Below are 22835 nucleotides of genomic sequence, written 5' to 3' on the forward strand. Positions count from 1 at the left end.
GATTTATGTTGTGGAGTTTTGGATGATACAAGCATCCTTTGTAGTGCTCTTAGCTCTATAAAAGCAAACTTGCCACACTACATGATCATTCATAGTATAATTCTTCTCTCTTTCAGGTATTTTCGACATTTTACGACTAATTATCGTGACTAATTTTCCTGATTATATTAGCAACTTACTCATTTTACAGTTAATTGGTAGTAGGCGACTAATGGACCGAGAAAACAATGCTTTGAAATCAACTTTGTTAGTGAAGGTTCACTTGGAAGGATTCATTATTGGAAGGAAAATCGATGTGAAGGCACATGATAGCTATGAGTCGCTTGCGAATGCCCTACGCAAGATGTTTCATGGCTTCCTCTCTAGTAAGCTAGGTATCAAGAACTCATGCATTGAGCAAGCAATCGATCGAGCTAGGGTTTTGAGACCAAAGAAAACTTAGTTTAGTAACTATGTTGCAGATGATGAGATTGTTGACGAGGAGTATGTTCTAATCTACGAGAATCATGAGGGTGCCCGAATGCTCGTCGCCGACGTCCCTTGGAAGTATATAACTTGTTTCTATCTCTCTTTGTAGTTTGTATGAAGGCATTATCAGTTTAATCATGTGACTACAATTAATATTCTGATCAGGTTGTTCATCAAAACTGTGAAAAAGCTCTACATTGTCAACAATCCAAAAGTGCACTCACAAGGTAATTAATTAAGATACAAGAACTATAGAATTATATATAGCATTAAAATGTTTGAATTTCTTTTTTCGAAATCAAAATTCGTATCCAAATAGAATGAATATTCTAAAGGTCAGCTTCCGAGTGTGTATAAACTATGCTTTGGAGGTAGGTGATCGAATTAGGAGGAAAGCAATCTACCTCTAGAATTAGTTGGACGAAACTTGATCAATTGAATTGTATTGCTAACGAATTGTTTCTATGCGTGTTATTTACGAGTCGTAGAAGATGATGAAAAGGTGGAATCGTCCTAGAAGAATAGCGATCAAGATGAACTATGGTCAATTAATTACTCTTGAATTATATACTTAGTGGCTAATTATGATGATGATGATGATGTGTATTAGATCATAATTTTGGAAATGGAACTTCTTGTTTATGTCTTATAAAGCAACTAACCTAAAGAGATGTGCAAATGGCTTCAAGGATTTTTAGCACTTCTCAACTTAAAACAAAAAATATATATAAAGAGTATTTACTATAAAAATTATTTTTTATTGTTGAAATAAAGTATAAGGAATGTGTTCTAAAACTTTCATGACCTTAGAAAATCTATGTAGTAGTCAATCAATTTGCACAAACTCACATTGAAAGTAGATTTTTAAATGTGAGTTGATTACTTCATATTTTCCCTATAATTCTCTCAGATATCAAAATGAGGCAATCTTCCACCCTAAAATCCAGAATAATCACTATTCTGTTCGTATTTTTTATTTTTTTCAAATTAGGATTTAGTTTACGATTTATTTATATGCATGTTTAGTCGTTGTCCGTCAATTTTGAATATATCTATCAACTAGACACAAGTACATATATACCGGTCTCAACTTAAATATCTATTCAGATTTGACACTTCGTCAGACATGAGTAGCTATCCTTGACTAATATGATACATTTTACACTATCATACACATTTGCCCTTCATTATAAATGGAAGATTCACTCAAGGTCTTGGGGCTTCCTTTGTTGGGTCCATACAGCTGCAGAAAAGCCTTGTGGTTTGTTGAACTATATTACTTGTTCATATCATAAGTTCACAATCTATAACTACAATTGTAAATCATGTTCTGTACATTTTAATTCTTTGCAAACTCCAATCTCTTCTTCATGTTTACCTTTGTTTTCCTGTAGAATAAATTTATTTTTAACTATTAAAATAGAAGCAGTCAAATGTCACTGTATCTCCAGTCAATTTCAAACAATTATGCCTTCTGCCCTGTTTAAAAATCCTATCACAGGTCATTCTTTGAGCATTTTTTTTGTCTGCTCGAAATTGGATAGAACAAACTTTCCTTCCTTTCCTCATCGACATGTGGCCTTTCAGATCTCTCGCAGCAATGCAACGAGGTCGTTCACAGCCACGAGCGACCTCACGGCCAATGGTGATGTCACTCGCGGCCACAAGGTCACATGATACCTGCCCATTCCTACAGATTGATAGGTCACATTGGATTATGCCTACTGTTTAAGTCAGACATCATATTGTGTTCGAGATTGAAACTCCGATACATCTCGAGATTTTAGAATTAGAATCCACTCCAAACCTTTTGTCAAACTTCTGTATCTTCCTTTATCCTAAACATACTAAATCATAAATGGTTTTGTTATTCCTGTTCCAGTATATTTAATCTCATAAGAAAATTGACAAATTGATAAAAGTAAGATTTCGAAAAGCAAGAAGAAATATAGGTTGTATCCAAACTTGCCTGAGAATGTACTCACCCTCTTAATCTACACATCAAACGTAAAACAGAATTTCTATCCACAATATCAAGAAAGTACTATGCATTTATAGGAAGATACAGATACATGTACAAATCCTTGGGTACGTACTCAGATCTGACACTTCATCAGACATAAGAGGTTGTGCGTAGGCTTCTACCGGAACATATCCTACTCTTTCAGCATAATACCAAAGGTATAACTTTCTTCTCATGGAAACTTATTTCTCTTATCCGAGTAACCTATTCGGTACTTATATCAGTGAAGCCGATAAGTTATAGCAAATAAGTAGCACAAAAAGCAACACTAATTTAAATTTTAAATGCTTTCGCAAAGACGTGCACAAATCTAGATAGCACAAACTGACTTGCTTCGTTATGTCTAACCGTTTAACACAAAGTATCCCTGCCGTCTATCGTCCCATTGGCGGTTTCCTAATTCCTAAAATACATGGAAACTTCCATCTCGTTAAAACTCGGAAAATTGATGTTTCTCTATGATTTTGACATAGAAAGTACACCTGCAACTTCCATAGTCCAGTAAAAAACATGAATCGAAAAGCGGGCAAATGATTTGCATGCTTACCACATAAATAGCAAGGCCTGAATGTAGGTTTGGTATGCTCATGAAATGATTAGATCACATTCATTAGCAGTGTAGTTATCCACATCTAACTAAACCGTCCAAAGATGGAATTTTTCAGGATTTACTATGCTTGTCTACATAAGCCTGCAAAATGCGAAAAAAAAAACAAAGAGTGAGCATTGAATCTTAAAAGATTGGAGTAAGGGGGGTTATAAATGCCAAGATAGAAAGTTGACCTCCACTAGTTTTAAAAGTTTTGGCTTGGAAGAGGATAGATATTGGTCTATCGCCTCTGGTCCATTAGGGACTTGATGCGGTTGCAACACTCCCAAGACTTTATCAGCTGCCTTTTTAACGATCAACTTATGAGTATCCTTATTCAAGCGGCCCTCCTTCCATGATGGCTTTAGCAATTCTTTCAAAAATTCCACCAAAGCAGCATGGAAGATCTTCATTGCCTTCGATTCCTTGGTATATTTTACCTTATCTACTCTCGAATTATTCCCAAGTTCCGACTCATTAACAGGTGCAGGATTAGTTAAATCCGGGATTTGTCCTTTCTCTTCGTCCTTTGTAGTAAAACCAGGTGACAGAGTAGTGTAGCTAGAATATTCATGCACTTCTTTTCTTATGCCAAGGATTCCTTCACTAGCTGAAGCAAAAGAATTCACAGATTTGCTGGCATCATATCCTGGTCTGAAATCTCCAGCTATAGGAGCACCAATTGTATGTTGACTTTCCGTACCTACAAGAGTACCTTTTGGAGATGTAGAAGTTAAAGCTCGTTTTGGATGGTCAATGCTGTCAACAAATGGATCATATTGGCTATCACAAAAAGGTTTAATAAAAGGTGCAAGGGAAAATGAGGGTCGAAAAGGTACAGAGGTTTCCCAAGTATTTGCTTGAAGCTTTTGTTGCAACCCAGAAAACGACAGAGAATCCGCAGAAATATTTCCTAGCGGAGATCCTTGAGCTAATCTTGTGCCTGCTTGAGCGAATGAATGAAGTGATTCAATTGCAGGTGATTCCCGAAGTGAATGAGTACAGTAGTCAAAATTTGATTTGATGGAGCTACTTAAGCCAGAAGTGTATGAACCATGAAGCGTGAAATGGCTCGGCTGATATTGTCTAGCAAGGTCATCTGGCTTTTTCCCAGTAGAATAGATGTCACAGCTATCATTGTGGACATTAAGTAGCATAGAGGATCCACCCACAGAACAATTAGATTCTGAAGTAAATGGATTCTTTATCAAAGAAGATGCACTCGAGAATGATGCATCATATCTATGCTCTCCGCTGGGCATTTCCTTGTACATCATTCGTTCACTTGAAAAATGACGAGATGAAATTTCAACACTGGATGAGTATCTATCTTCACTAAAATCAGTGTAAGGTATAGGCACATCTGTTCCTGCACCTTTTCCTTGGAACTTTGGCTGCCTTGTTCCATCCACTTGAAAATGTTCATCATTCTTAGATGCCTGAAAATTGGTGTCCTTGAATTGAGAAAATCCATGTGTTTCCCCACCATATGTCTGTACAAGGGCTCGTTGCAAAAGAAAATCTGATTTTGTTAAATTCCCCACATTTGGCATGCCTATCAAATCAATGAAACCTCATTTTCAACCATAACATAATCTAGTAAATCAATAAGTATTCCTTCAAGTAGTCTATAGGAAAAAAATTTTGATCAGCATATGTTCATACTTCATACCTTTACAATCAATGGTATCTTTAGTACTCCTATCTTCCTGTGTCCCCAGATTAGCATAGTCAACCACCTCTTTCTTGTGAAGAAATTTACAAGAGCTTCCCTTGATGCACCAGCCGCTAGCAAAAAAGTTACATATAATTGCAGGATTTTTACTCTCATGCTGAATACAGGGAGAGGAGCTCCTTGGTCTTCTTTGTGAAGTAGGCTGGCTGAAATAGATACTGATTAGATTTTCTAAAACAAGGATAGTATAGAAGGGAGAAGTAAACATAAGAGTGCAATCATACTGTTAAGTGAGTCCTAATTTCTGCAAGGAGTTGGCTACTAAAGCAAGTGATCCAGCATAACATCTAATTACCAATGCATTAAGTCCTTCAGCAAACATATTGTTAAATTTGAATTCTAATTCATCCCAAAGGAATTGACTATTATAACTAGAATTAACTAACATACATCCAACCGTGGTGTATTAATCCTAGGAGACTTATCATTTCATTTTTGGAATGGATGTATGATGCTTCTTTCGCCATACAACTATCTTTTAATTCACTAAAATTGATTTTGGAGACTGTTCAAATTGACTACTAGGTTTCGCCAAGAATCTTACCTGAGATCTCCATTATTGTTTTCAGAAGTCTGTTTGATATGTAACTTAGATGGAGAATGATTGCCAAGGTTGCCATCCCTAAGATGCTCAGCCTGAGGATTGGCTGAATTGACAAAAGATTTCTCGGGATTGGAAGATGGTTCCTTGCGACAACCTTCATGCTTTTTGCTTGTATCTACATGAAAGGGACAATCACAAAGATGGTCAAACATCATCAAAAAAATGGAAGATGAAGCCAACTCCAAAGATTAGAAATTTCCAAGGTAACTACAATTGAGCTCATGTGGGCTGCAATTATAGATAGAGCATTGACTTATCAACGAAGTTGTATCGAAGGTGATTAGGAAACCCAAAAAAAGGTATACAAGATTTGCTTGAGAAAAAAAAAGAGCACGAATTAAGGGTGGCTACTGTGGTTTTACAGTATATATAGGTCGGCACTGGATGTAGTTGCATTTTTTGTTAGGAAAAATTAAAATTAATTGTACTGCTAAAAATTTGATTAGATAGTTGTTAAGAACTTAAAGCATTATTTATTATCATTAGATATTGTTCACAACTATCACTTAACTAATAACATATCATAAATGTGAGTGAACTATCTATCACATAGAAACATGCCATGGCAATCAAAAACCATCCATACCTATTAACATGTTTAAATAGTATTCTCTAGGAAGAAAGTCATCTAACAAGTCATCATAAACATCCTAAATGATCATTTGATTCTTCATAGATATCATCTGCATACTTCCTGTGAGTCTGTGTTCTAGTTAATTAATTTTTCTTTGCTAAGCTAGGGAAGAAATAAACAAATTTAGTCGAGCAACACTAGTTGTTAATACATTGCAAGGCATGGGTGTTATGCATATTGTGTATTATAGCTTATTGATTAATGCAACACATCCTGAGTTTCTATATGGGTTGATAAAATTTTCAATTGATTATTAGTGCTTATAAAAGTTTTCCTTAGATTACACTTTCTCACAAAATGACAAATCTTTTATATGTTTTTCCACTGATGAAACGCTGGATTGGAACTAATTTGTGTTGCAATTTGATTATCACAATACAACTGCATTAGTCCATTAGTTCAGTATGATTGATACCCAACTCTCTCATTAGCTATTTAAGCCAAAGAAATCCACATGTTGCATGACTCATTGCAACTGCCATTGTACTTGATTTTGCCACTACAAATGTTTTTTTTCCTTTTGCACTCTGAGATATTAGATTTCCTTCCAAAGGAATTAGCTTCCAATGCAACACTATTATTTCATCTATTATAGCTCATCTCAAACTTGGATTAGATAGAGCATATTATATATACCAGGAATCTTAATCGAAGCCAAGAAAAAATATAAATAATGATAGGAAGCATAAGAGAGGTAATGAGAAAGGTGTGAGGTGGTGCACATACGAGAACCATTCCTAGCACGAATAAGAAGGTTAAGTTCGGATGTACAATATAATCTTGAAAGATTTTGGGAGTAGAATAGAATCTTGAAAGAAAAAGTAAAAGGATCAGATTGTGGTTCTATGTTGTAGATTTGTAAAGGCTTAGTTTCTCATGTCAATCATTCTAAAATAAAAGATGGTGGCATGGACAGCACAACAGGAATAGAAGGACCTCAGCTACATACACAGGTGAGAGTTGAGGTGGAAGAAAAGGGAATGAAGTAAAAAAATAATAATAATAATAGCAGCTAAAAATGAAAGCCCTATGCAACTTCGTTGAATATTAACAAAAAACTTAGAGATGGAAGATAAACTTAATAGACTTTGATAACAATTTATCATAGCATGATGAAATGAAACCAACAAACCAAGTAACATTACGAGAAAAGAGAACAGAAAAAAATGGAAACCACAAAGGAAGAAGCAGACCCGACCACGGTTCAGAACCGATGATTCGATGGTTCGGAACCATTGATTTGACAGTTCAAAAAATTGAGCTTAATCTTAACCTTCAAAGGTAGTTACAGTTCACGATAGTCAATTACGACTTGGTTACAATTCACAATTGTTCAAGAATATTATTAATATTTTAATTTAAAAAAATATTTTAAAATTTTATAAATTTAAAAATAAAAATAAAAATAAAAAAGGACTTACATTTATTTAAATTGTCTACATAACCCCTTAGAGTATAGGGGAATGAAAACCCACGTAGTTTACTTACCTTTTTACTCTTATTACTTTAGAAAGTGGCGTTATTTATTCACTTTCATTTCCTGTTCCCATAGTGGTAAATTCCTTCAGTATCAAAATCGTCTACCTCGTCCTCTGAAAGTTGCATTCCTTATAATAGCTCTCGTCCAATAGTAATTAGATTCAACATGTCCCTTCAATAACTCACAATTGCCACCCGATTCAAATTTGTAAGATGTGTTACAATATTTACATTTTACGCGTATTTCTCAAGACATAAGAGTGATTTTCTTATAATGTTTAGTAAAAATAGATGATTTTAAAGATAGAGTATCCCGAATCTTAAAAGTTTATTACTTTCTTACGTCACGACTGTTAAAAATGGCTCTAGTTTATAGAGGTGTCAATTCGAATGGATCGGGTGGGTTCGGATTGAGTTGAAGTAAAAATATTATAAAAAAATCTCACCTCGACCCGAACTCAATTCAAAAATCCTAAACCTGAATCCATATAACCCGACTAACCTGAATAACCTGACTGACCCGAAATTTTTTTCCTTTTTTTCTATTTTCCTTAATAATTCTTCACTTTTATCTCAATATTTTATCATTGTCATACTAACATTCTGCTATTAATGTACATAAAACATCTCAATTTTTAAAACAAAATTTGATTTAACTCAAAAAAATCCCTAAACCCTAAATTCAGGTCAACCCGAACCCAACCCAAACTCAATCCAACCCAAAAACCCCAACCCCTAACCCGATATTTTTCGGGTCGACACGGGTAGTGTTGGCAGATCATGTTCATTTTTAACAACCCTACTGGTTCATCATCGATAAATTTAACATGGCCGAAATTCAAATGCGGAATTATTATTTCCTTGCCCTTCCGAGACTGAGGTGAACTTCCTTTCATTTAAATTGAAGAATTAAAGTTAAAAACAATCGAGATTTCTGAATTAAAAGACAAGAGTAAAGAAGCTGATATAAAATAATGAAATGGAATAGCCTATTTAGACAGTTTGGGAAAACAATGGTTGATCGAAAAATGATCAAATAATCTGAACAAATTTAAAAAAATCATCCAATAATCAGAACTGCTTAAAAAAATGGTGAACCGACAGTAACAATCATGGTTAATTTCGGGCCAGACTAACCGTCCCTAGACGGACCGACTACAGTTCCAGCCTATCTAATCGAGTCAATGAGTAACCAGTCCGTTGATCCAATTAAGGGTCCTAGTCAATATTTTCATGATGATGATGAAGACATTGATGAATAAAAATTTATATTGTTAGACACTTTTTGTTTTAGATCTTATTTAAATAATAATGTATTCATGTAACATTAAAACATATATTTATCATCAAAATAAATATGGCTTTAATTCTATTTATATATAAGTCAAATGATATGTTAATTTAGTTAGCTTATAAAAATATATTTATGATTAACTATGTTGTGTTTATCTAAATAAATCATATATATATATATATATATATATATATATATAAATATATATATATATATATATATATATATATAAATGTTGAATTGGTCCAATAATAATAATAAAATTTAACAATCAACTAACACTAATTACTATATTTTTAATAAATTGCATTAATAATTATCATGATCATCATTAATTAATTTATGATGAACTCAATTTAAACTCAAATGATTAATACAATATTAAATAGGATTACTTACCGTCTATAGGTATATTTTGATGATTAAGTGTAAATGATAGAGATGATGTTTAATTTATAATATTATACATGTTTCAATTTCTTAAGCCCCCTACCAATTCTATAGGATAGCTATCAATTTCCTAAGCTAGTTAAAAAAACCTCTAACATTACACAAAAATACAAAATACAAAATTGAACAAAAAGTAATAGTACCGTGGCCTCCCCTTGGCCTTCCTAGCTCTGCCTCTCTCCCTCCCATCTCAAATTCTCAATATTAATCATCTTCATCGTAGCACATCCTAACGAACAAGAGGGGTGGGTATTCCATTTTAAATCCATTATCGACAAGCCATGACTAGCTTTTATTCTTCTCATTCCACTAACCTTCATCTCTAATTCATGGTTGCTCCCTCATCATCATCAGTGAGCCAATGACCACTAAGTGCTATCGTCTATGGTTGTTTGGTTGATCTCTTTCATTGGGATTCTTGGTCGACTTCTCCACAACATATAGTGAAGCCTAGTAACTCGTTTTTTTAGTGACTACTTCACTATTCTATTGAATTAAGTTTGACCTCTTTTGTTAATTGTATTATATGGTTTGTTATTAGTTCACCCTTTTATGTTAAGTTTAGTTGTATGGTTGGCCTATATGTGTATGCTTTCCATCTGATGTACTCTCATATATAAAAACTTACTTGTAATGCTAGAATGAAAAAAATCTGCACTTTCATTTTTTTGTCCTTGTTAACTTCTCACATATAGAAGCTCAAACGTCCTTGGATAGGGTGGAATGAAATTAGTGTGTTTACAGTCAGCATAGGGGAAAGCTTCCATGCTTCCTTGAAGATTGTTTTTTTATAGTTTCCGTTGGTTCAAAGAATTAGTATGAACCTTTGGAAACATTAGCTACATTTCAAATAGATAATATGGTTTAATGAATGTTTAAAAAAAAACTACTCTCTCCATCTTGCTATCTAATTTACTTAGTTAAATCACTTATTCAATAGTTCAATCCACTATGATTAAAAATTAAAATTTAAAATAATTCACTATTTTCTATGGTTATTCATGAAATTTTCATTATAGTTCCATACATTGTGAATATATATATATATATATATATATATATATATATATTGTTTGATAAATATAAAATTACATTTTTGTGCAACTAGTGAAAATTTAAAACCATTTTCTTAGTTTTCCTTGAGATTTTTATCAATTGTGCGAAGTATAAGGGTATTAAGGTAATGAGTCGTACAATAAAATTTTGAAAGAGTGATAGAAAAAAGATTAAGGAAGAAGACCAAGGTGATTAAAAATCAATTTGGATTCATGTCAAGGTCGACAATGGAAGTTATAAATTTTCTTAAACAATTGATTAAAAAGTATCGGAAGCAAACCTTACAAACACTAACAAGTTAACTGAAACGTTCTTATAAAAATAGGATTATTTCAACATCAACTTTAAGTTTATATCTTTTTACACTGGTTATAGATGAACTCACTAGACACATCCAAAACACGTTACCATAGTACAAATTGTTTGCTTTAGGCTTAAAAAAGTAAAGACACAATATATAAAATTTAAGATTACAATAGTAGACATAGCAAAACAATTGTTAAGATAGGAAATAACAAGTTACTTGTAACTGAAAGCTTTAAGTTTCTTTGATCTTTTTTGCAAAAAGATGCAAGAGTTGATAAAGATGTTTTATATAGGATACAAGTAAGATGGTTAAAATAGAAGGTGTCAGGTGTTCTTTGCGATCATAAGGTACTTCTAAAGCTTAAAGAAAAGTTTTTACAAAATGGCAGTTAAACGTGCTATGTTATATGGAATTGAATGTTGGGCTATGAAGTGAACACACGAGCAAGAGATGAGTCGCAAAGATGAGGATGTCAAGATGGATATATAGATATAGGAGGATGGATAGAATAAGAAATAAGAATATTAAAAAGAAAATCGAGTTTGTACCTATTGAAGGAAAACTCTGAGAGATGTGTTTAAGATGATACCTATATGTATTTAGATGATCAATATATCTCAATTAGGCAATGAAAGAACATGACAAATACACATTAATCGAGGAAGAGAAAATACTAAAGAAGACTTAGCTAACAATGATAAAGCAGATAAAATTCATTTATATATAAATAAAGATATAGTAGGGGATTAAGCTTAATGACATAGGAGAATCCATATAGCCAACCCCACTTAGTGGGATAAAAACTTAGTTGTTCTTGTTAAATTTCAAGTGGAGCAGTTCGACTGATGTTGGGTTCAGATAACACTTGTACCATTTTAACGCCCTTAAATCTAGCTTCCCTTTATTCTTGACTATGCACATGAACAAATAGCACATCCAAATATCCTCAGAACGAACAAGTTTGTTTATAGTGTATGTATAGAGAGAATGTTGGGAGTGTTTCCTTTGGACTATTGAGCCTTAGGATTTTAAATGCAAATGATTTATAAGATGAATGGTTGAAACAATTACTTCTCCTAAAACATTTGATATAAACCCCAAATTGGTTGTTAATCATAGAATAAAAGAAATGAGATATAGCTAACATTAAATTTACATTTTTGAATGACACAAATCATTTTGCCTAAAAATATTAGTAGTAAAAAGACCCCAAATATCACTGTTAATGAGATAAAAGAGAAAGAGCTTTTGTCACTTACTAGCAAAGGCACACGTTTGTGTTTAGCAAGCTCACACATTTCACAATAAAACCTCTCAACATCTATATTTTGGAATAAAGATGGAAATAAAAATTAAATAATTCTAAATGATAGGTGTCCAAGTCGATGGTGGTGAAGCCAAAAGTCCTAAAATTAAGGAGGAACGTATCTTGTCTCTAATAATCTTCAATTGTCCTAATGTTTCAATATAGTAAAGTCCATCATATTCTTTAGCATGTTCTTCCCTGAATCCTTATCCTGAATTATACAATAAAGGTTGTATGAAGATCAGTAATGGAAAAAATTAACAATGAAGGTAGAACAAAAAGGGAATAATTCAACTATGAAGATCGGTAAAAGAAGAATGAGAAATTAATAATGGTGGTGGAACAAACAGTGAAAAATGGAAATGACAATAATTACATGGAGGATGCAATAGAGGAAACGATGTATCATGACAAGGAGAGAAGAGAAAAGAAAGTGAATTACAAAATTAAATGTGTATGAAGGAAATAGGAAAAAATTAAAATAGAAGAAAAGAAAAAAAAGGACAAAAAAGCCTATAATGAGCAAGAATAACAAAAAAAGATTTTAAAAGATAAGGGTTATAAAGAGAAAAAAGAAAAAGATTATGGCTTTGAGACTATGTCTAAATTGAAAATTGTATTAACTCAAACACCAAAATACAAAGGATTCGAACCCTTTTATATATTGATAACATATTTTTTTTTAAAAAAACAAAAAATAACTTTCTACAAAAATATTCAACTTTTGTAAAAACTAGGTATGCTATGATACCTCATAATTATGAAATATTTTCAGCTTATACATGCTTACAAAAAAACAATTTACCATAGAACCAAGTATGAGAAATAATTTTAAGACTTCAAGGTGGCTTAATTATAGATACTAAATGGTCTTTAAAAGTAAAGTAGATGAAAAAGATAATATAATTAGAAATAAAATAAGATAAGTAGCATGAGGATTTAGTCAAATAGAGGGACTATATTATGATAAAACAAATGCACCCTAGCTCAATTAAAATCCTAATGGATGCTTTTAGCATTTGTTGCATATTAAGGCTTCAAATTATATCAAATTTATTAAAGAAGAAGTCCATGTAAATCAACCACTGACATTTAAATCATATGTATAAGCTAAAAAAAATTATATAGATAAAACAGAGACAAATTAATAAGACATGGAGAGGAAGTACCCATTGCACAAATTTGTGGATGATATAATATTTGGATCAACACATAAAATCCTACTTAATGAATTTATAACACTTGTAGAAAAAGAATTTGAAATGGGCATGCTAGGAAAATTAAAATTTTTAAGTAAACAAAAGAGGGAATACATATTCACCAATCCAAATATACTAAGGAACTATAAAAGGTTTCGAATGAAAATCCAATTGCAACAAATGTTAGATTAGATGATGATCTAAATGGAAAAGAAATCGATTTAAAACCCGATAGAAGCATAATTGGTAGTCTACTCTAGTCCCCGGGGCAATGGTGCAACGGTAGGACATCCGGATTGTGACCTAGGGACCCGCGGTTCGATCCTCAGCTACGGCGTATTTGCAGGAATTTTCCTCCAAATGGGGAACGCTTAATTGTTAGTAAACCGGATATATTATTTACAGTTAGACTATATGCTAGATACCAATTATAAGCAAAAGAGTAGGATTAAGCAATCGTAAAGGGAATATTAAGATATCTTAAGGAATTATAAACGTAGGCTTATGATTCCCTAGAAGCAATATTCTAAATCTAAAAGAATATTCCAACTCCGTCTATGCAGAAAGTAAGCTAAATAGAAAAAGTGCAATTGAAGGAACTATAGTTTCTACAGTTTTTAGTTGGAATAGTAAGAAACAACATTGTGTTGTAATCTCATCCACTAAAGTCAAATAAATAGCAATAGGTGAATGTGTGGCACAAATATTATGAATAAACCATACCTTAAAAGAGTATGGATCAGAATATAAAAATGTACAAATACTATGTGACAATATAGAAACTATAACCCTAAGAAAAAACTGATTCATCATTATAGAATAACAGATATAGAGGTTTGGCATCATTTTCTCAGAGATCATGTGGTAATGTTAAGAGGAGATATAAAACTCAATTAAGTTGAGTTTAAATCAAATCCAACCCACATATTTTCCAAAGCTCTTCCTAAAGTGGAACATTCATCACTTTGTATAAAACTTGGTATATGTATCATAAACTAAGCATATATATCATAATAGACTTATATAATCACATAGATAGGAATTCTAACCTTATTTCAAATTATAAATAACCTAAAGATATCAATGGTTGTGTATTGAAAAGCTTAGAAGCGATGTGAGATGTTATAATGGTTTTTAGTTCAGCATACCGATGCATGTAAGTGGATCAAATATCATTAAATTTATAAAGATCGTGAAAATGACATGGAAAGACATGTTTAATTAATATTCCTTTAAAACATAAATTAAAATCATCATAAATTTGGAAATAGAACATATTAATGATAAAGTTTATACTTGGTACAACAACAACAAGCAAGTCTTATCCCACTAGGTGAGGTTGGTTATATGGTTCCTCCTACTTCATTGGGCTCTCTTATACTTGATACAAACATTAGGTAAATTATTAAAGAAATTCAGCATTTTGTATCAATATGCTAAATTACATAGAAATAATAAATTTTAATGAAAGCATATTTTTCTTTTATACAACTTTATAAAACAAACATGTATATGAAATTTCTTCAATTTCTAACATTTACTGAAATTTCTACAATTTTTTCAAATTCCAGTGAAAAATAATTTCACAATCTCAATCAAGTCACCGTGCACCAATCGACTATTAACAAGAAATGAAATTGAAACATTGAAAAATTTCATCATATTTCCAAAACATCATATACTTTTATTATATTCTGAAACAAAAGAAATAATACTAGAACTAAAGGTCTATATATAAAATTATTGGTGCATCCTTAGCTTGATATAGAAGGGTTTAAATCAAGGGGGAGGCTTACTCATAAAAACATACTATTATTATACACATATACTCTTATTTAATTTAATGTATGGCAAAAAGGAAGAAGAAAAGTCAAGATAAGAAAGACCTTGATTTATTAAAGGGGAGTTATAAGTTCATACATTTATCACGTTTTTTTATTTAACTAAAATCATGTCAAATGTGAAAAAAAAGAGATTGTTAGTGCAATAAGTTTTGATGTTGGGGCTAGTAATGAATTATGTCAAGTGCAAGATGCTTGACACAAGTGTTATAGGTGTAATAACGAAAGTTCTAGTAGATCAACGTTTATCAAATGCTTGGCAAATATAACTCTTGACAGGTCTAGATTGCCTGGATACATAGCAAAAGAGCAGGACATGGATGCATGGGAAAAGAGCTAGACATGGCAAAAGAGCAAGATCGGAAGTAAGACTTTTAAAATATTCTTTGGACTCTTGGTAGGTTTCATTCAGGCAAAGATGAGTGTGAGAGCATATGTAACTATAGGCTAATCGAGGGTTAGATTAGACTCAAACTAAAGTCTTAGAAGTAGCTTAGTCATGATCCCCCATTCGACTAATGAGTCAGCTAATAGGATGAGCAATCGATTAATGAGCCGATTGAAGGTATCTTAAATCGACTAAAGAAATAGTTGTTTGTTATCACAAAATGGTTGATCAATCGACTAATGGGATCTTGAGTCGACTTAAGTAATTGAATGGTTACAATGGAATGGCAAGAATCCAAAAGCTCCAATGGCGATCAATCACCTGGTGGCAACAGATAGTCGACAAATGTGGCTGGTAAAGCAGTTGCAAGGAATAATTTGGTTGACTGGAAGCACAAAATAATGGACTGAACTAGAATAGAACACTTATTTTGAAGGTTGAGTGAAAGACTTGTTGAAGGCTATTTATAGAGGCTTAAAGGCTACAAATTGAAACATTCAAAACATTGATACTCTACTAAAGTCTCTTGTCTCCATTCCATTGTCTTACTCTTATTATAACCATTTTTTGTTCTAAGTATTTTTCTTGTAAAGAAGGTTTTTGTAAAAGGTGTCATCACTGCCAGAAGAGAAGGAGAAAATTAGTAGATTTCAAGGAGTGGCCTACCAAAGGGTCATAGGTCGTGGAATGCAATAGAAGTCGGGGGATAAACTATATAAAGGTTTGAGTTGTTCATATTATTTTTGTTATTGACATTTCAGCTTATGTTTTGATTTCTATTCTTGTCTTTCTTTTTATCACAGCGAACTAATCCTTGTAGAAGTTAAAAGACACCATCCCCCCTCCCCCACCACCACACCCCTCTAGCCTTCTTTTCGTCCTTCAGTTAAATCACACACAAGAGTAGCTCGTTAACCTCAATTAAACCATTTGCAACTCAAGAGAAAATAATCACAAATTCAAAGTCAGTTAAATTTCTCTTAGTTCAATCTTCTCTAGCTACATTGTTCTTTAAGAATAAATTACAAGGTAGATTTTAGGAGACTTCTGATCTAGTTTTTAACATAACAATCATTTCTCTTCTCCCTTTGATAACCTGAGAATGATCCCCCATTCAGCTCAACACTCATGTGACTCAGATCCACATGAGTAGACTTGTTAGCTAGCCCGAGGGACATGACATCCGACTACGTCAGCTTCCAAGCATTCAGCCTCCCAAGTGCCCCTTTCCTTTTCTAGAATGCTCAACATCCCAAGCACCCTGAGTGCCCCTTCAACTGCCAAACGGCTTAGCCACCTGAGAATCTCTTCAGCTCAACACCTGGCACCTCAAGCACTCGAATGTCCCTTAGAGTTCTAGAAGGCTTAACCTCTCAAGTGCTTCTCCAGCTTCATAGTGCTCGGCTTCCTGAGTGCCTAATTCAGTATCATAGATTCACACGGATCTATACATAATTTGCCCCTTCAAAAAGCGTAGACCCCTATACACCCCTGCATGATGGATCTGAACCCAAAAAAATGCAGCATATCCCAATCCATCACAGGTATGCCCTTCGTAGGAGCAATCCATGACCTTACATAGCAAGGCAATGCTCTCGCTTATACGGGGTAGAGAGGGGTGTACACCCTACCGCTACAAATTGTGGAAGACTGTGAGAAGGTATGACCCTGACAAGACCAATCGGTCTTAATCAACATGCCTCACTGCTATCGAAAGGCTCGCACTAATGGAGCCCAGGTAATATAAATAAGGTAAAACCAACTACAACAGCGGATTTTTGCAAACTGGCTCTCTCATTCACTTCAACTCTTTTTATTTCTTCATTCTATTTTTTCTCTTCTAAGCTCTCCCTTGGAGACTAACTTTCGCATCAGAGCGGTTTTACGAGACATCTCTGGCACCCTCTAACATGTGTTGATCTACACAGGTCCGTCCACGCAATGGAAGGGTGCTTCTTCATCAATGTCTAGCAAAGAAGCAGATTTCTGTGATATCATTTTGGCACTGTGGGAAGTGGATTTCCACGATATTTACAAAGGGGATCCTCTCTAATCTGATGGTGGAGATGGGCATCAAGGTCTCGACATCGTGTCAAACAGTGCAACAAAGCTTGGGAAAGGACAACCAACACAGTTGCATTAAAAGCAGGTGGATCATGTGCCCTACTTTATTGCATCCGCTATAAGGAGCTTGTATCAGGATGTAATGGGACAAGGCCCCATAATTTTGAAGATACTTCAGTAAGGCTGTAAACAAACCAAGTCCAGCCAAGCTTTGTGTTATTAAAGCTTATTTGATAAGGTAATTGAGCCAAACCAAGTCAAGCCTTAAAGGAACCAAACTACTGAAATGGTTGTTCAAGCTTCGCTTTACTTCTTTTTTTTAGCTTGAGGTTTGTTCGAGCTTGGCTTAAGCTTGCTTCATTTAAGTGTTATCAAGTTCTTATTTCAAGCTCGTTTGATTGTTTGAAGCTTTTACATTAAACTTATATGATATTACAAGCTTTCTAGTTCATTTTCAAAGCTTTTTTATTTATTTATTTATAAGTTGATAAGAATTTTATTGATAAATATGATTCATAAGATTCATTCGCGGACATTGTTCATAAATATTATTCATGAACAATTCACAATCTCTATTCATGGATATTAACAAGCTGAACACATATGTGTTCAAACTTATTCATTAAGTTTAATGAATTGTTAAAACTTATTCATTTAATTAACATTATGTATATTGAACAAACATAAAAATACTTTTACTAATCCGAACACCAAGCTTACTCACGAATGTTTTGTTAATTTACAACTCTACATATTAGCATTCTCGCCAATCTCTCCATCCCCTAAAGAATTGGGTCTCATTCAACTCCACTCCTTACCCAACTTAAGGGAGGGACTTGTGATACCCCATGAATGATCCCCCATCCAACTCAACACACACATGACTCAAATCCATGTAAATAGACCAATCGACCAACTCGGCACACATGGCATTCGACCACATTAGCTTCTAAGCACTCGACCTCTCAAGCCCCCCTTTCCTCTTCCAAAATGCTTGGTATCCTGAGCGATCCTTCGATTGCCAGAGGGATCAATCTCCTAAGCACTTCTTCAACTCTATAATGCTCCCAAGCACCCCAACTGCCCCTTTGATTGCCAGAGGGCTTAGCCGCCCAAGCGCCTTTTCAACTCCACAGTGCTCGGCTTCCTAACCGTCTGATTCAGAATTGAAACTTCACACAACTTTATGCATAATTTGCCCCTTTGAACCCCTATCCACCCATTTACAATGAGTCTAATCCCAAAAAGGCAACGGACCCCTGGCCCATCACAAGCATGCCCTTGACAAGAGCAAGTCATGACCTTACTTGGATCTTGCAAGGCATGGTTCCTGCTTATATGGGTTAGAATGAGGCACACACCTTGCCACTACGGATTGCAGAAGGTCGTCAAAAGGTATGGCCTTGACAAGACCAACCAATCTTAATTAGAATCCCATCACCACTACCGCAAGACCTACATTGATAGAGTCTAGTCATATAAAAGAGGTAAAACTAGGGGATTGCTGTAAACTAGCTCCCTCATTCTCTCTGACTTTTTTTCTTTCTTAATTTCATTTTTTTTCTCCTAAACTCTCCCTTGGAGACTAACTTAAGCCTTAAAGAAGCTTTGTCGGACATCTCTAGCGCCCTCTGACATATGTTGATCTATGCAGGTCCATCTATACAATGGAAGGGAGATTCATCATCAATGTCCAACGAGGAAGTCGATTTCCACAATATCACCCCTCTTTTTTCTCATGTACTTCCCTATTGTGTGCCCTATCCACTGTTGGTATAACTTCCACACAAGCCATCAACTCTTCACCAACCCAAGCTTGCCTAGCTACTGTTGTTTGATCCATAATGGATACATCTCCTACCCACTACGCTCGTAACTTGTGATCACCTAACAGCTATGCTATCGCAACCACCTCTACAATAGTAAGCCAAGGGTGAGTACTCAACAAGCAATCACCCAAACATCTACAAACTCATGCTAGCAATCATTTATTAAAAAAATTCTTTCGAGAATAGGGCACTACTTCAAAGAATCCAAGTGTCCTCTTACACAATCCTACTCGTGGAGCAATCTATCGCCTAATCACATCTTTTCATGCCAAAACTCTCACACCATAATCGCATTTGCCAACTTTCAAAGGATAAGCTCCACTTACTCGTTAAGCAAGACTAAAAAACCTTCTTGATCAAAGAGCAAGACATTTCCCTTTGATGATCTAAAAGCAAGGTGATGAGAAGCACCACCACTTCACTAAAGGTTCTACTAAGTCTTCATTAGAAAGTACTATTACAATTCACTAAAAATGTATTGGCTAGATGAAACAATATAAATGGTAATGTGATAAAGACCTAGAATAGAAAATTGAAGAAAAAATAGACAGCATAACTTCTATTGTAATTTTAACATGTGCTATTATTTCAAGTTGATCTTAAGATGGATGAAATTGATCATAATTCAGTTTAATACTTCTACTCATAAACCTATGTTTGCTTTAAAAAAGAACCCTTTTAATAGTGGAATGGTGCGGCCAGGTGATGAAACCTAGGCAAGAAACTAAGAACTCAAACCTAACAGTCCACGGTTAGGCTAGATAAAAGGGTATAAGCTCTTCCAAGAATTGTGCATCTAAATGAAAAAGAAACCATAGCTTTTAACTGCTGTTAGTAGTTGTTCAAGTGGATTTTACTAAAAAAGTACCTGATACTGGCAAAATAAATGCAGATGTTCAATGTTCAGGATTTCAGAACATGTTATAGACTAGTTATCACTCCTTCATAAATTCAATGATCTGCCAGAAAACTACGGAAATAACCTTTGCCAATTTGCTGTAAATTAAAGCATACATTCTAGCAGTTCAAAGCCCAATAAGGGGCATGAGGGGATTTCAGTAATAGACAATATCAGAGGAATCAATAGAAAAAGTTTTAAAATATAGAAGATGAAAGATCGGTAAAAGGGACAAACCATCGTCTTGGTCTCTGAGCAAATCGGAGCCTCCTTCTCCCTCGTTTCCTCCTCCTGCCTCATCTTCCTCCATCTCCTCCCCTTCTTCCTCTTCCACCACCTTCTCGTCCTCCTCGTCCTCCTCGTCTCGCTCGCCCTGGTGTTCAAGCAGAGACTCAGCGTCGCCATCACCATCAGCGGCGACAGCGTGTGAATCGACCTCCCCCGTTGGATGAGGGGAGGAATCGAGGGTTGCCTTGGACAAGGGTTTCAACATCTCAATCTGCTACTCATGCAACCGTCGTTGGCGGCGGCGGTTATGGAAGCGGCGGCTGCGACGGGGACGAAAGCGAAGGTCAGAGGCCTCTCTTTATTTAAACAAATTCTCCATTTTTATTATACCAAATTACATTTTTAGTGCCTTCTAAATAAATAAAAAAAAATTAAAAAATGCAGCCAATTAGGATGGTAAATGAGTTAGATAGTCCTAAATAAATTTATTAGTTTATTTATTAAAATTTGTTTTTATATTTATTTAAGATTTAAAAATAAATAACTAAATTTTAATAAATTTTTTTATTAATTTGTGTAAATTTTAATTATAAAATTATTTTTTAATTTTTCATTTATATAAAAAAATATAGTAATTTATAAATTTTATAATTTTAAATTATTTATAATATATTAAAATAAAAAATAATATAAATTTTATGTATTGAAAAAAGTTTGATAATAACTTTGTTAGTTGAGTTTCATAAAAAATTCTAGCTCTACTTAAGATTGATAAAATTTTGTCTCCCTGGGTTGATGGATCAATGCTTGACCACGAAAGATTTTGTCTTACCTTGGCAAAGCACAGCTAATCATGTCTGTCCTACAAGGGCTGAGGACTTTTGGCTTTCGATTTTTTCTATCCCCATGGGCATCATTGCTTGTATTTATAGAAGCTACAGATCTTTTATGTGGACGTCACAACACCCTCGGTATCATTGGTAGATATGTTCACATCTAAAGATGAGGATGGATTGAGTTTTCACGACCTATGAGCTTGGAACCTTGCCCTTCTGGCTAAGGTGCTCTAGTGGATAAAGTCAAGGAGGATGCTCTATAGATCAAGTGGATGCACCACATCTACTTGAGGAGAGTGGATGTCTGGACTTGGGAAGCAGTGCACTTAGATTCTCCACTAATCAAGTAATTACTGCATATCTGAGATCTCATCTTATTGACTGTTGGGTCGTCAGTGGATGCTATGTAGAGGATGACAGATTGGTTTAAGTAGGATGGTAGAGTGGCCAAAGCCTATGATTTCTTTAGACAGGTTAACCCTAAAAAACCTTGAGTGTAGACAGTGTAGAAACCTTATATTCAACCCAACCATACAATTACTATTTGGATGTTAGCACTGAGACATCTTTCAACTAGAGACAGGCAAGACTATTTCGAGAATCGACAGTGCACTTTTTATAAACAAGTGTCGGAGACGTAGGAGCATCTATTCCTTAGATGTTTCGCCTATCACAAATTTATGGAGAAGGATAAAAGATTGGTTTCACATGAAATAGTAGATGGTCTGCCTACCGACAGACGCTTCAGATCTATGGGCAGTGCTATAAAGGTGGACGACTACTGACAAAGACGTGACATCTTGCTTTGTCTTCTTTAATTCACCTTGTATGGAGAGTATGTAATCGCAATTTCTTTAATGAGGGGCAGTTGGATTGTGAGAGGATTTATAGGAGCGTGCATATTCATGTATGTAGGACATTAGAAGTGTATTTAGATATGCTAATTTATCAGACATGAATCACTTCTCATTCCTGATTATTGTGTACTCTTAGATTTATTATTTATACAATTTTTTTTACTTATATAAAAAAATACAATAGGTTTGAACAATTTGAAAATTTTAAGATTTTTTTTTTTTTGTCTTTTTATGATTTCCACAGTAGCTCAAAGGATAAGAGAAATCTACCTATTAAGCCAATAGATTTGGCACAATTACTATTTATAATTTATAATTATTATAATATAAATTACTATAAAATATTTATATTATAATAAATATAAATATAAATATTTTTATTTTATTAATATTATATTATAATAATTATGATACCATAATTATTATGTCATAATTATTATAATTATATATTTATAATAATTTTGAAATTATAATTATTATAATTAATAATAATTATGATTTCATAATTATTATAATAATATTATAAAAATATTTTTAAAAATAAAAATAAATTAAGATAAAATAAAATATTATTTTGATCACAAATAAAAAGGAAAGTTATTTTAATTTAATTTTTTTTCTTATTTAGGGTAGGTTTTAGGGTAGGTTTTTCAGGTCAGAATATTAATTTAGTATCTTGCGAGAGAAGCCACTAGGCATTAAATATGCGGTCATCTAGTGGAAGAAACCGTTTCCCTTCCGTTTCCCCTC

General features: G+C 33.8%; 1 protein-coding gene across 3 annotated transcripts; it reads right to left on the reverse strand.

Annotated features, from left to right (window-relative positions):
* Positions 1–2473: 2473 nt before the first annotated feature.
* Positions 2474–20691, reverse strand: LOC141843111 (protein FRIGIDA-ESSENTIAL 1-like). 3 transcript variants are annotated; one of them, XR_012603015.1, is made up of 6 exons: positions 20402–20691; positions 5360–5534; positions 4753–4961; positions 3275–4635; positions 3039–3182; positions 2474–2695 (listed from the first exon to the last, which is right to left on the reverse strand). XR_012603015.1 is itself a non-coding variant. In XM_074731141.1 (5 exons), exons 1-5 carry the CDS (start codon positions 20655–20657, stop codon positions 3153–3155), a joined length of 2031 nt encoding a protein of 676 aa, XP_074587242.1. In that variant the 5' UTR covers positions 20658–20691; the 3' UTR covers positions 2926–3152. The 3 variants fall into 3 exon arrangements, 1 of the variants encoding a protein (XP_074587242.1); XR_012603014.1 differs by having other exon boundaries at positions 2474–2894; XM_074731141.1 differs by lacking the exon at positions 2474–2695 and having other exon boundaries at positions 2926–3182.
* Positions 20692–22835: the final 2144 nt, after the last annotated feature.

The sequence above is a fragment of the Curcuma longa genome, chromosome 12 (assembly GCF_044706935.1).
Source record: "Curcuma longa cultivar G26 ecotype Majalengka, Jawa Barat chromosome 12, ITB_CL_G26_1.1, whole genome shotgun sequence".
NCBI classification, from domain to species: Eukaryota; Viridiplantae; Streptophyta; class Magnoliopsida; order Zingiberales; family Zingiberaceae; genus Curcuma; species Curcuma longa.